General features: G+C 35.1%; 1 protein-coding gene across 2 annotated transcripts in view; it reads right to left on the bottom strand.

Moving 5' to 3' along the window:
• LOC149531060 (NADP-dependent alkenal double bond reductase P2-like) overlaps window positions 1-15,770 on the bottom strand; it is a 155,528-nt gene that overhangs the window by 55,606 nt on the left and 84,152 nt on the right. For both annotated transcript variants that reach the window (XM_089809714.1, XM_089809715.1), the window contains 2 exons: window positions 8,356-8,522; window positions 7,966-8,048 (listed from right to left, as the gene is read on the bottom strand). In XM_089809714.1, coding sequence (XP_089665840.1) covers window positions 7,966-8,048; window positions 8,356-8,522 — 250 coding nt within the window. The remainder of the gene's footprint in view (window positions 1-7,965; window positions 8,049-8,355; window positions 8,523-15,770) is intronic.

Raw genomic sequence — 15,770 nt, 5'->3', positions numbered from 1 at the left:
ATCAAAGGGTCAAACATTCCTAGTTCTCAGGCTCTAGTTATTTCAGAGGATAAAGTTTTAGAGGTCTCTTCGATTACCCCCAACCTACAAAATGCCTCTTAACAGGAGGGTCTTTAATTGGAAATAGAAGGGGTCAATATTCCCACCACAGCGTAAATTGAGATTGTGCAAGATGAACAAAATGATTTTAGATTGGGGTTTGGGCCAATAGGAATGGGAAATGGAAGCCTTGTCCAAGGAGGAAAGCCCATCCACAAAGAAGATGGTAACATCCTTTCAATTGCTAAGGTTATTTCATAACTCCTTATTTAACTATGCTTCATGTTGTTAGATTTGAAGAGAATCGCATTAAGAGAAGTTGAGCATTTTTTATCTATTTGGATGCTAAATTTTTGCCATCTTGTAAATTCTTTGATGATTGAATTTTAAATGTTTGGGGGAAGAAAATGGGTATTTATATTTCCTTCTTCCATATGCTACATAAAGGATTATTTGTACTTCTTTTTTAAAAGGCATTATATGCAATAGTGATTTGAAAAAGGAGTTCTAGAACTAAGGGAAATCTTTATACAAGGCTGTTACATCCCAATTTTTGCCCTAATTTCTCTTTAGTTAAAAATAGTCGTTGAACCAGAATAAATTTTCATGTTCATGTGAAGTTAGTCGTTGTTCCATCATGGTAGTTATAGCCGTTGTGTTCATATGAAATGAATATAGTTTATAGCTGTTGTGTTCATGTGAAATGAATATAGTTTATAGCCGTTGTGCAATCAGTTATTATTTATGATGAAATTCCTAACGATATTATTTAAGCAAATTATGAATTATGAAATTGATGTTTTTGGCGAGAATGATTGTTTTGAAGGTTGCAGGATAAAGACTCGAGGAGGGGAAGCATTACGAAATGAGGTCATACGGAAATGGGACGATCATGTGACCTAGTTATCAAGAATATCAGGTTTGATAAAAAAGATGCCATGGCAAGGTTGTTAAAGCTTGACAATTAAAGTTCAAAGTGGAAAGTTACATGAGCTAAAAATAATACAAGATTATTAAATTAAATATAAAAAATTCTTACCTTTATTTATTAAATAAGTAATATCATTTAATATTATATCATTATTTTGATTAGAATCACAATTAAATATTTGCAAAGTGGCACTATTATAATAGGGTTTATAATACAATAATGTCACTTTGAATATACTTAATTATAATCTAACCAAAATAATAATATAACATTAAATTATATTAATAAAACTTTTCACCCCTTGTCCCAACATTTCATATTTTCCAATCGATGGGAATTTCAATCGCATTTCAATCTTGTAACGGCAGGAGATGAAAAGCCGATCAATATCTTTTATATACTGCCTTTGTCGTTTTCGAATGACAGTAACAAATGTTCCCGCCTGTTCATGCTTTCGCCATGGTCTCAGGTATTGTCTCTCAATAATCCGAGCTAGTGATAAGTGAAAGTCTCTCTCTCTGCCATGAGTTATCCGTTCTAGATTTCCTTGTAGGATCCCTCGATCTTCCTGCCAAACATTCACCGCCTGCAACCTCGTTTTGATTAACCACGAAATCATTCATCTGAGCAGACGTGAAGCCATTCTTGCACTTTTTCTAAGAATCAGGATTTAGCTTATATTGAAGACTTCACAAGTAGGGCGCTCAGTAAATTGTAGACAAGTAAGGGTGTATTAAAAACGTTTTTATTTCCTTTGCTCACGGTTATCCATCTTTTTATGTCTTCTTTCTTTTTGAGTCGGGTTGAAACAGAGTGAAGGAGTTGTGTAAAGATTGAGTCATAATATTACACTTGTGCTCATCATAATTGTAGAAAAACCAACAGAGTTTGTAAACATTGTTTAGCAATTAAAGTAGATGATGCTTATGATAGTATTAAGACTTCTGATCTCATTTTATTTTGTCTGATATTACCACTTCAATCAACAATACTTTTAAATATAGAACTATACCATTATCAGCCCGTGTCATAAATCTGTAGAATTGTGTCATGAACTATTCTACCTCAATCAACCAAAATCAGTAATAATGATCAACTCTGAAAACCAAGGAAATTTGAGAATGCAGAATCATAATCTTATGAATAAGATATAACGAGTTCAGGCACCAAGGAATCACCGATCTAAAGATCTGATGATGGTGTGAGGTGTAGATGAACCTGACACAAGAAAAAAAACAAGAAAGATATCAATAATTAATTATAATCAAAATAATCTGATTAGCTCATGTAAATCCACTTTGAAAATTAATTGACAAGCTAAGCGGTGGAGATCGGATTATTAAAACCCACCTCTGATAAAATCCCTGGCCAGGGCAATAAAAGGGCAAACATGCCACAACAAAAGATCGTGTTGTTGTCCTGATACTTCAGCTATTCAATTGAATAGCTATTGGGGCCTCAACCCACCTGAGTACGCCAATGATTGGATCGATGAACATCCCAAGCCTGATCTCAGGGTAGGGAGGGCCGTTCTATTTATTTAGAACTTGTGGGAATAAGTAAAAAGGTCCGCGGTTGGGAGGTTAAGCCTACGTTAATGCTTCTCCTCTCACCAAAGTCAGAGCTTGGTCAATTAATTGGAAAGGTCTCTCAAGTAAATCAGTACGTATCTTTATTTTCCTTTAGTTTCTCTATTTCTTTTATGCAATATATGTATATAGCTGAAAGATTCTTTTTCCTGTAATAGTTGTATCATAAATTGATTCCATTCCAGTATGTTAGATTTTTCTTTACATCAATTTAGAATAGAGTTAAATTTCAGTATTCTCAAACATTAGAATAAATTTGAATTTCAGTAATTAAAATAGATTTAGTTAATAGTAGTTAGCTTAGCAAAAAATTCAGAATATTAAAATTTAGCTGATTTTAAAGTTGTAAAAGAACTTGATGTTTCAAAGGCTATCCCATGATCGCCTGGAGAGAAAGGGGAAGAGGTAGTGGTTAACTCCTCTCTAGGTGGCTGGAAATTAAAATGTTTGGTCCCAATTATGAAACTTTATTCCTTATTTGTGTAAAATGCCTAGGACTGTTCTACAAGTGGACGATTCAAGGGTTACTGTTGACACAAAAGCTTGCACCCTTGCCTAAAGTCTTACCTAAAGGCAGCCTTGTGTAACATGGAAACAATCTCTGGAGTGTGGGGCTTTGTGACTTAAGATTGAGTCTCCGGAGAAGGCCAGTTTCCTTACTATTATGATGCACCTAACTATTTCTTGAGAGGAAAAGGGAGAAGGAATGCACGATATCAAACTACCTAATCTAATCTAAGATGAGGTGATATACCAACTAGTATGTTCAACCTTATTTCTACCTAATAATGCACTATCCATCAATGTATTCTCAAGATACATTGGTTCAACCTTTGTATCAATCCAACAGCCACAAATAGATCAGAACCAAATGAAATGCTACGAGGAAGGAACTTCACTCTATAACATCCGAGGCAAAATAGATACTATTATGCAAATTGGAGGATAGAAGACAAACATCAACAAAGGCAAGGAAGTTCTGCACTTATATTAATGGGAGAATTAGGTAAGATAGAGAATACATTCATGCTTAGAGAAAAGGAAAATTACAGTAGCAGAGCATAAAATGCAATACTAATGAATCAGAAAAAGGCCGACCCTAAGTTACAAAATCTACTTTTATAGTTCAAGCATAACTCAAATAGCTTCTACCCTAAGGCAAAACTCTAACTACATTTAAAGTTGCACAGAACAATCACTACAAGTCTGGAAGAGAATCTGATCTTGGTACACGTCTAGATGCAGGAAAATCACTTTATTCACCAAACAGATCCTTGAGAAGACAGAAACAGCAGCCATTATCATTCTGACTGGGTAGATGGATCACTAGGTGGCGACGGAGTGTCCCTTCACATTTATCAGGCATGGGGAATGTCAAAGAGTGGTTGAAGGAGATTGAAAAGATCGGATCCATTATCAAAGAGTTGCTTCCTTTGTTATCAGCATGCCAAGTCAGCCATCTCATCAGTCAATTGGAATCAATCCTCAGGCTTCGCCACGTGGACCAGTCATATTCTATCATTTTGCCACCCGGCCATTCTTCCGACTTATGTTGACCGCTTGTGATCGCAGCTTCGCAACCACCTTTCTTCATTAGCTGTTATTCCTTGTGAAACTGCGACCTATCTATCTATCGCTACTTCGCAGCTTGTCTTCAACATTTTCCACTAACTACTGCAACCCGATAACTGCATGATCCTAACCCTTCACACCGTTGTCGTGGTCTAGGCCTAACAGCCTTCTAACCGTACGATGATGTGAGGTCACCGAAATGCCTTGGTCGTGCATTCGCAGCTTGAAATTGATATAACACAAAATATCTGCAACCCTGCGAAACTATAAACCTAATTGCCACTACTTACTCGCCACTCGGGCCCGCTAAGACACGTATTGCATCGTCGCTATCTCGCTATATATTTTCATTGTGCATTTTTCCATAGTGACATAGCAACATGCGTTAATTTTGGAAGATTGGATGGCCAAGCGAGAACCATAGTCTACCACCCACGTCGGTACCTCTAACCAATCCCGTGCTGCCAAATCACCAAATCATCCATATGGTGCCATGCTGCAACTCTACGACCTTAACCTGGGATTATCTTTAACTCATTGTGACCATACGAACAAGAAGAGACGCATGATCACAGTACTAACTGTAGTTCAAGCCATAACTCCAATGAAGCTGCGATGACCATCTAGGCTGCTCATTTCATGTTATTGTTGTTTCACAGCTTGATTCTTGAACCCATCATTGACCCCAACAACCATGCACACAAAACAGAATCACTCCATCGCCACCTAAACCCTAGTTAACTATTTTAACCTTGCAACATGCGGAGCAAAGGAAAACGCAGCATCGCAACCTTGATCTTTGAGTTAAGTTAAACCCTCTGCAACCCTGCAATGAAGCCAATCAACAAACCACAATTGCACAGTCGCAACATTAACTAGGTATTTATACTTTAAACCATGAACCTGTGCCAACCACAAGGATAACTACCTCACTCCTTCGTGGCTTGGTAAATGGTTAAGTCACAAACTGCGGCGACTGAGCGATGAAAGATAATCGCATGGTCGCAACTAAGAACTCCAAAGGGGTAAAACATGAAAAGCCTGAACCTAGGGGCGATGAAAGATAATCACATGTTCGCAACCCTAAAAGCCTTCTTTTTATGTAAGAAAAATGGTCACCACAAAAAAACGATTGTTTGGAAATCTCCTTCAAAAATCAAGATATTTTCAATATTATGAATAAAAATGGTGATAAAAATGTTAAAAACCCCCCTAGCAATAACAAAAATCCCCCCAAGTTGGAGTTAAAGCCAGCAGGGCTCTTTAAATTACCCAACACAAGCTCTCTATCTGGCACACGTTATCCTTCCCTTGCCCATCAATCCAGAGCACTGGCATAGTCAGCCAACAAGTGCAATAAACACTATATCACTTTTTTAATTTCTGGAGATCAACCTCTGAAACTCTGAAATCTGATACATCATATGCAATTTTACTTTACTTCCAAACCACACACCATAATTCTCAATTACGGCAGAATGCAGAGCACAACACCATGATAGTGCAAAAGGTGCACATACTATCTCTGAGCAAGAAACTTCAGAAACTCATCATAGACCCTTCCGTGCCTCTGCACAAATGCTAAATAATCAGGAACAGATGACACTGGAACATCACGATGACAATAAGAGATCTATGCAAAATACTTGACTCTGTCGTCCAAATGCTTTACTTGCTGTAGCAACTTCTGCATACATTGACATCAATGACAACACCAACAGCACCTTTGACATCAATACTGACAGCACCTTTGACATCAGGGACAACAGTATGTCCAACAAATGTGACACTGTACTCATTGAAAACCATGTAAAAAGAATAATAAAAAAGCCAAATCACCCACGTCCACCACCCCAAAAAAATGACTGCAATCTGGGACCAGACAAAACCAAAGGTTTCTTTCATGAATGGATGACATGGAGAATACAATATTCAAACCTGCAAAATAGTAAAACTTCTAGTAACAATAAAGAATGGGTGCTTCTAACATCTAACTCCTACAACACAGAAAATTTACAATGGGTCACATTGACACATTCTCTAAGAAACTATTAAATCTAATAGTATCAAAAAGGTTGAATGCACAGAGGCTGGGGGTTGCAATCAAATACATCTTTGCCCCGATATAAAACTATCTGATGAAACCAACAAAGGTATGTTCATATCTCTCCTATTACAAAAAATTTGGAGTGACTCACATTGTTGCTCCTATTAAGAAGTGTAGATTTCTACATTACAAATGTATATTTCCTCCAAAAGAAAATTTGAGAATAACATCTCTCAAAGATGGATCACGTATAGTGATTCAAAACATTGATGGTAAAAATCTTAACATAATCTAATCCAGAAGCCATGCACTGTAGTTGTAACTAATGGATTGTGGAAATTTGATCTCTCTAAATGTCTCAAAGAGATTGGGCCTTATCTGACTTCCAACACTTGCTCACTCTTAAGGGACACTTCAACACTGAAAAAATTCAGGATGATAAAGTGCAGAGAAAGATTCAATGAATGAACTGCAGATTGCCTACTCAGCAGAAACTAATATGATAAATCTCAACTACTCTGATGTAACATAAATAAAGCAGAAACTAAAATGATAAATCTCAACTACTCTGATGTAACATAAACATGGAAAAACATTGGCAAAAGAAACGAACATATAGCAAAGAAACTAAACAGCATCCTCTTCTCCAGGGAATAGACTACATCGCATACAACAGTTCATGGAAGAATTCAAAACTCAACTCTCTCGGATCATTGGTCAATTCCTTCTTGTATCCAACCAACTGCACATAAACCCAGGACATTTCTGTGATATTTAACTGATTCATTTATAGCTTCTCTGTTTGTGGTTCCTCTTTTAATGTTTAACTGATCTTTATTGGAGGAGACTAAACAATTGTATTTTCAGTTTTGAGATTACTTTCTTCCTTGAGAACCTTGAGTTTCTAATTTGATTGCTTAACTTCTTCCTTCTTATGTGTATCTAATAATAATCACTACTAAAGTATGTGAGAAGACTTCCTGATATAATGATTCATGTAAGTACAATATATTCAATATAAAACTTGTAGTATTCTGATTTAACCTGAGATCGATATGCCACTGTAATTGATGTCGTTGTGCAGATTGAATAGAACATATATAAATATACATTGAAACATAATCACGTAGGGGAATGACCCTATGTGATCATGCCTCAACATATATTTGAATTGGCACCGTATCATAACTATTCACTAAACAAATATCACCCGATACTAATCGGTGTGTAAGACAGGACACCCGACATTGTTAACAAGATTGGGATTCATGATCTCCGAATAACATATACCTGATATTAAAGCAAGGCATTAATAAATAGATCCTCACCGATAATTGGTATTTTGCAATATTAAGTTATGACAGTTTATATATATATATATATATATATATATATATATATATATATATATATATATATATATATATATATATATATATATATATATATATATATGCATAGATACATATGAATATGAATATGAATAATCAATTATATCATTTATTCTAGATGTTTCAATTTACTTAGAAGCTAACATTCTTAACACCTCTTGATCTCTTGCATGGAGGTTTCAAAGAATGCAATTGAATTATTTACAAGCATACCAATCTGATCAAATTTCTCATTATCTATGCAGGCATAAGCCTTAATTTTGAATGATAAGAATGTAATTTCCATGACAGGCTTGTACTTATATTTAGCATCCCCTAAATTTGGACTTAGTTTCAAATATTCCTGAAAAACATCTGAGCTACTAAAATGCAAATATGATTCTTGGAATCACTCACCTCTTAAGGGCAGCATTCAAATCAGGTTCTTCCTTGTAATTGAAAGCATCATCAAAACCAAGCTTGTTTTTTAGCAAGTCAACCTGAAAAGTAAGAGAACATCAGAATTAAAATGGAAAATACAAAATCCAAGGCCCTAGTTTATTCAATTAACAAAGCATAACAAATATCTGCTCTTAATTTGAGTATCAAATAGAACGCACGCCAAGCAAACAGCTAATGAGTCATTATTATCTTGACTTACAGCAACAACACTGTTTCATGTCACAGGTACAATAAAAATGCTAAATGGCTTGTTTCAAAATCTAAGTCTCAGGCAAAAACCATTAGGAGCTGTATGTCTTCAAGAAATAAAAATTATATCAATAACATACTGATTTTTTTATCAACCTTTTGCTTGCTTCCACAACTGCCCACAACATGGCATCCTTGCAACTTTGCAAATTGTCCAGCTAGATGGCCAACAGATCCACAAGCTGCAGAGATGAAAACTTGCTCCCCTTTTTGAGGGGAGCATACATTGTGCAATCCAGCATAAGCAGTAAACCCAGTCAAGCCTGCAAATATATTTGCACTTAGAAAAACAGAGTAGAATGCTTTTCTGAAAAGAAAATTAAGCCATCTTCTGGATTTTAAAATCTAGATACAAACACTAAAACAACCATAGTATTGCCTTGCGCCATCAATGTGTGAACATGTGTTTAAGAAATTCTATTTTGATTCCGACATGGCATTAAAGTTACTAAGACCTATTTCTATAATATTAAACCTAGAGATATTGTGCACCTACTAGTGTGTATGAAATAAAGGGGAAAATGCCAATATGGTGCTTAATTAAGCAATTGATGATTAGCTATTTTGACTGCTGCCCGAGAATAGCAAGCAATTTTTAAGACAAGGAAACCACAACATCAAGCAATCAGAGGAGGTTAAAGATATACATCTAGTATTTGGATCAAGTATCAACTATTTTCAAAGCAAAGGTTTGCAAGAGGTAGGTCAAACTCCTATCTAGAATGTAAGCACCAAAGATGTAAAAACTGCCTTAAAAAAGGCAATTAATTGCCACATGTTATATTTCACCATGTCAATCCAACTCCCTAAGCTGGTTTCACCATAATGCAGAGGCATTCAAAATAGGTATAGAAAATTGTCAACATACCAGCAAGAAGGATTTTTTCCCCAATACCTAAACAATTAATGGAAGTTTGAAGTAGGCATTAAGTTATAAATTAGTAATTTGCAATCAGCTCAATCTTTTCCATTATTGAAATTTGATTTATTTTAATAAATTCAAAAAAATTGTTTGTGATGATCCTTTGTTCTAGTAATCTGGAATAGGGAATAAATTAATAATGTTTAGTCTTTGAGGCAAGAAATATAGTTACTACCATTAGTAACATTAACTAAGGTCATCTCTCCTTACTAATTGGGCAATGGATGGTAGAATTACTTCTGCTCGAAGAAAGAAACCATCTACCCAAGGCCCCCTCATGGCTCTTGCCCATATTGGCACTCAGATGCCTCAGCGTGATCGAATTACTCTTTCTCCTATGCAAACTCCCTACCCATTGTGAAATCAAATTAAAAGGAGTTCTATGATCTTATTATGATTACTAATGATAGTTTCAGTTCTAAGACCATATACCAGCGCTTGCACCTGGGCAGGGTGCAAGAGTACAGCCGATAGGGTTAGGGGTTGAAATGTCTCGGTAGCTGAATCTTTTGTCGATGCCGGTGGATCAATGGATGCTGCTGCTTCCTCTACTGCTGTCTCCCCTGTGTGGCTGTACTGAAGGTCAAACCAGACTCATTAAGAATCATAGATACCCCCTAATTGATACCGACATGATGATGGACTCATTGTTCGAATTATGGCCATTACATGTTATCCCACCTACCAGGTTTGTCAAAACTGTTTATATGAGTTGAGTAACAACTTATCAATTGGTAGTTTGTTGTCATGAAGATTTGCAGACCTCCAATTCTAAAACCTAATGCACCAAATGCACAGTCTGATCTCTAAATCAGGAAGTATATGAAAATATATATTGTGGAAATATATCATTAAGATCTACCATAACCAAATTCCAAAATATAAAAATTCTATTGGAGAACAGCTTCAACATTCCCATGTAGTCTTTAAACATGATACAAGGGCCAAAATCACAAAGGTTAGTTATAGAAATCCCCACCGGTACTTAAATCAAGCTCTATCAATACCCAAACCCCAAAAGATGAAAAGGTTTCATGGGGTCTTTTGTTCAAAGTCCCAAAATGGTCTTCAAACATGAAAGATATATATTATGCCAACAAAGTTTTTTGGCATCATGGTTCTTAAAATTTCTCTGGTGGAATTGAGTTTTATGCATTGGAAATTAGAAAATTGTATTATAATTTATTATGATCCAATCCTTGCATAGACAGTTTGATCAGACAAGGACCAACCTAAGGTCTACTTCACTCCAGTTAGGTTGGAGTGAATGTACGCTGTCCAGTACAGAAAATACATACACAGAATATTTTAATTGTTCTACTTCCATTTATTGTATGAAATTATAACAAACATTGTCTCTGCTGGGTTGTAATTCAGACATTTGCAAGTAAACATCATTCTCAACTCTGATACATCTTAGGAGTAAGACCAAGGCATTACAACTTTATAAGAATTCGTCGTTATTTACTCATACATAACGTTGTTTATGCTGGGTGCCAAATTTAGGGTTGATATGATTAACATTTACTGCAAGTGCTGATGGATGCTTATTCAGTTCCAATCCAATAGAAGATATAAATACCAGCCAATAGGAGATAATAATAATACATACATCAGACAGCAAGCTTTAGTTTTATATGCCCATGATTGATAATACATAAAATAAAGCATGCATTTCAATGACAAATATTGCTTGGACCCGATGGGATTAAGAATCTGCACCTTCGAATACAGAACACTAAAAACATAAATGTCTCGACACTCTATATTAGCTGTTCTGTTGTTTCTTTCAAGCAGTAAGACTGATTGTAGCTGAGAGACGAGTATTCAATAATCAGAAGTCAAATATATATTTCTCAAATATTAAACAGGGCTGGACTTCAATAGTAGCTGAGAGACAAGTATTGAATAATCAGAAATCAAATATAATATTCTCAAATATTAAACGGGGCTGGACTTCAAAGTCACAAAAAGTAATCATTAGAATACAATAATCAGAAACAGCAAAGTTTCTGATATAATCACCTCATAGTATGATGATACAATATGTGATAAAATATGAGCAGTTGACATGAGAGATATATCATTATAACGGAAATAGTGCAAAGGTGCATCTAATAATTCTAAATCTCCATTAGTAACAGCCAGATCTGTAGGAAAAACATGCTATGTCATAACTGCAATATATTAATACTCCAAGAAGATCACCAAGAGAAGCAAAATTTAAAGAAACAATAGTTACAAATGAAATCATTTGACAGAAGAGAATATAGACCATGAAACTATAGGAAACTCTATGCTAGCCAAACATTTCACATTTGTTGATGCAGTTATCATACTAGTATATCCACAACATAACCATATATATTCTAAAACTCAGCACACACCCTTTGCAATAAACATAAAGGACAGAAATACCCAAAATATTGCTGGTTGAATTGTTGGCCTGCACCATATTGCAAAATACACTAGTCTAAGACTCTAACAAAAATGTCAATATATGTTACATCCCAAATTTTGACCTAACTTAAATTATTATGGCTGTTGAGTTGAATGGCTTTTTCTTTCCTATTCATGTGAAAAGGGTAGTTAAATAACCGTTGTATCCTATGAATTGTTTATCGTTAATTATTTTGTCTAACTGTTTAATAATGATGGTCGTTATCCGTTAATTGTCATATGATGATGATAGTAATTAGCAGTTGCTTGGTTTCATAATTATGGTTATTAACTAAATTCCTTGTTAAATATCAATGTTAAATGTTATTATGGATTTATCATGGAACTTGGTAATATTGTGAAAAATTGTTGCGCAGGTGATTGCAGGAGCAGACGAAGGGGAGAAGCATTGCTTAATGGGATCTACGGAATGGGGTACTACCTTAGTCCATTTATCTGATCGACAGGTATGACCTCTAACTATCTTGGTAAGGATATAGCCACTTGTATAGCAAGGTACAATCATTGGACACGCATGAGCTATTAGATAAACATTAAAGACATTAATGATCTTAACTTAATTAAAATACATACCTTTATCGGATTATGGTTGACATTTCCATCACTTCATTATAATACATATTTATGTACATGCACATAGATATAAAAATAAAAGTGACACCATAGTATTATTTTTATACAAGATTTTATCTATTCAATACGTACATTTAAATGCGTGTACAAGAAGATAAAATAATCTTCCAAATGAAACATGTATTTAGATATACATATTTAAAAGGTACAACCTTGGATAAATATTTAATATGTTGCCATCTTAATAAAATATATTTACGTGCAAGTAAATAATTATGCTTATAAATTATCCTTTTGATTTACAACCTTCAAGTTCTCCTTATTTATTTAATTCCTTATAAGAGGCCGAAATGTACACTTGGCATATGATATCGGAGATTCAAGAAGACACATCTTTTAACTACACAAGAGTTACGGCTTCTTGGAAGCCTTAGGTATTTTCGAATGCCTCCTTATCTATGGAAGTCGGGTGAGACCAAAGACATATTCTCTTCCCACGATTTTACCTCTACTCTCTCACGTTATTTTCTTCTTTTACCCTTTTGCTGCAAGTGATTCAGACCAGTCATAATCCATATCTACTCTGAGTTTTTCATTTGGATTGCTCACATCTAAGGAACCGTCTGCTCAGAATCAAGCCAAGGCTCACGTCTTTTTTTTCAGACCAAGTTGTGTGGTCAGCCTTCCATTTCCAGATTGATATATGTTTTTAGACTGCTTTAGAATTTACGGTAGAAAAGAATGTGTCCATGAAAATTCCGTACATTATTTTTGAATTGCAAATTGAATGGATACTTGATAAGTCTAATCTCTCTATGTTGAGTCAAGACCAACTGTGCATGACATGTTCATACATCTTGTTTTACTAAAGTATATCTGAACCAAATTATATTTCCTTGCAAGCCATTAAGATCATTTTCCAAGTCATAAAAACTGTGATATGATATACTGGAATATGTAATATTCTTACACCAGCCGAGGTTCAGCAGAAAGAGTTGGATTATTCTAACACCTGGGACTCACCTAGCTGTATGGCCAAGGAAGAGGGTGAAGAGGTTAGATAGAGAAATCTGCAATAACATGAAACAGAATCAGATGTGACATAACAATTATTTATTATTTTAAAAGGAATCATTTAATAGCTCATGCATGTCCATATTTCTTGTTTCCTTGTTGTCAAGTCGAGCGGTGGTGATCGGGTAATAGAAACACATCCGAAAACCTTGACCAAGGTCGTTAAAGGCATGCTTGCCTTCTTAAAGTCACATGATGTCAGTAGTGCCAGTTATTCAGACATGTCTATCCATAACTGTGCGAACATTCTAAACACTAGTATTGCTCGAATGGTTGGACTAGTGGTACCCCAAGCCTAGCCCCAGGGTAGGGAGGGCCTTTCTTTTCAAAAGATTGTGTGCGGATGGATATGGTCTGTAGTTGGGAGGTTAAGCCTAAGTCAATGCTTCTCCGCTTATCTGAAAGTTGAAGCTTGTACAAATAGTTAAAAACTCATCAGTTACTTTAAGTATGTTCTTTCTATATCCCTGTTATGCATTTGTTTCCTCTTGCATTATAGGAAATAATGGCAATTAATTACTTTACTTGTATGAAAAGAATGATTAGGAAATGGTTATTTCAGTTAATCGTTATTTCAGTTAATCGTTATTTCAGTTAATCGTTATTACAGTTGATATCTCATGAAATGGATTATAAGACATTATGTTTTCGGAAGTTAGTTAAAGCATTATTTCTATTTCTACTTAAAAACAAATCTTAGTTCTTTCTTTTCTGTTAAGAATATTCGTTTGTTACAATATATCTATGAGAAAGGAAGTAATAATGACTATGGCCGCCATGCATTTCTGCCAAAATACTTGGCTCTATTTTTGTGATGAGCACAGTGTTCTTGTGGTTCCTGAATATGTAACAAAGAAAGCATAGATGAGCAGTAACTTCAAGAATGAGGCTCAACAATGTGTGATGTTACAAGTCACGTAGGTTAGGAGAAGTAACATTACCAGTAGATCACAGCAAGGGATCACACGAATTATTTAGTGCAGATAATGTAACATCCAGTTTTCCCGGGTCTTAATTAACAACTAACATACAATTATAACTTCATTTTCATAGCAAGACAGTTAAATCAGTTTCGTTCTTATGAAAGGGATTGACCATTAAAATCAGACAAACAAAATTTCTTAACTGAGAACTTTAAAAAAAAACACCATCAATGAATTTACTACAAAAATTGAAAAACATACCATGGAAACTAAGATCGAAATCAAAACTAGGGATGCTTCTGCAACCACCCAAGTTAGTCCACAAATACCACTATAACAATATCACAAAACAACTTCCATCCAATATTGTTAAATTAAAATCAAATGATGATTATCATTAAATACCACTATATAAAATTAGGGCATCACTTACCACTGTAATCATTAGGGCATCGATTACCATTCGATCTTTTAGGGCTTCTGATACCGTTGTATCACTTAGGGCTTCCGATACCACTGATTCAAATAGGGCTTCTAATACCCCGGGTTCAATTAGGGCTTCCCATAATACTATATCATTTAGGGTTCCAGTTATCACTTAATCAATTAGGGCTTCAGATTCCTTTCCTTCCAATTACTTAACTATGTCAGTAACTCAAGATTAGAAAATATGTTTATATTTGATATTCATATAAATGAAAAACAATAAATAAATCTATCTCTTGCATCTAGGTGTAACAATGAAATAACTCAATTAATATTACCTTCTTGCATATTAATCATAAAAGTGATAATACCTATTTCCGACAACCAATTGAATGTATGACTTATCTTTGTCCGATGCAGGTCCAGTAACTTATGGAAAGGTGAAAAATTGTCAGGGGCTTAACCACCCAACCTCGGAGCAAATCTTATCCCCACACGATCTCTAACGAGAAAGGCCCTCCCTACCCGGAATAGACAGGAGTCATTTTGTCATCCACTGGGCATCCTGATATTTAACACGCCATACAACTTGGCAGCTGTAATGTCCCCTTTTTAGCATTCATAGTATGATGTTGTCGTTAGCCTATTTCCCCACGGTCCCGTAGGCTAACCAGGACATTAAAGGGACTTAGAGGCCATTTGGCCTAGATAGTTTCAGTTGCAGGTCTTTCTGAGGGGTTTTGAGGCTACTTTGGGCATACTTACTATTTATAGTAAGTCATCTTGGGCATGGGCGGACATCCAGTGGCAACGATATGTCGATGGTAATTGTTTAAAATCGAAAAGAAGACTTGTTTATCACTGATAAGATTTGTTATGCATTGATAAAGCTATTTTATAAGGTTAAATTTAAATATTTAACTTTATTAATGCATAGACTATAGTTTGTGAGAAATATTTAAATTAAAAGAGTCCCCTTTATTTTATAACACATTGGGGACATAAGTTACATAAAGGGAGTTATGTTTTATCTCAAATTGAGAAAACGAAGAATGGAGCCGTTGTGAGAACACTATAAAAGAAATGGAAGAGCTTCTTTTAAGTATGCTTGGAAATATCAAAGAAATTGGAAA

This window comes from Cupressus sempervirens, chromosome 11 (assembly GCF_028749045.1).
Source record: "Cupressus sempervirens isolate cs-2001-9-10 chromosome 11, ASM2874904v1, whole genome shotgun sequence".
NCBI classification, from domain to species: domain Eukaryota; kingdom Viridiplantae; phylum Streptophyta; class Pinopsida; order Cupressales; family Cupressaceae; genus Cupressus; species Cupressus sempervirens.
Note: the sequence above shows the minus strand (reverse complement) of the source record. Positions and strands in the feature narration are given on the sequence as shown.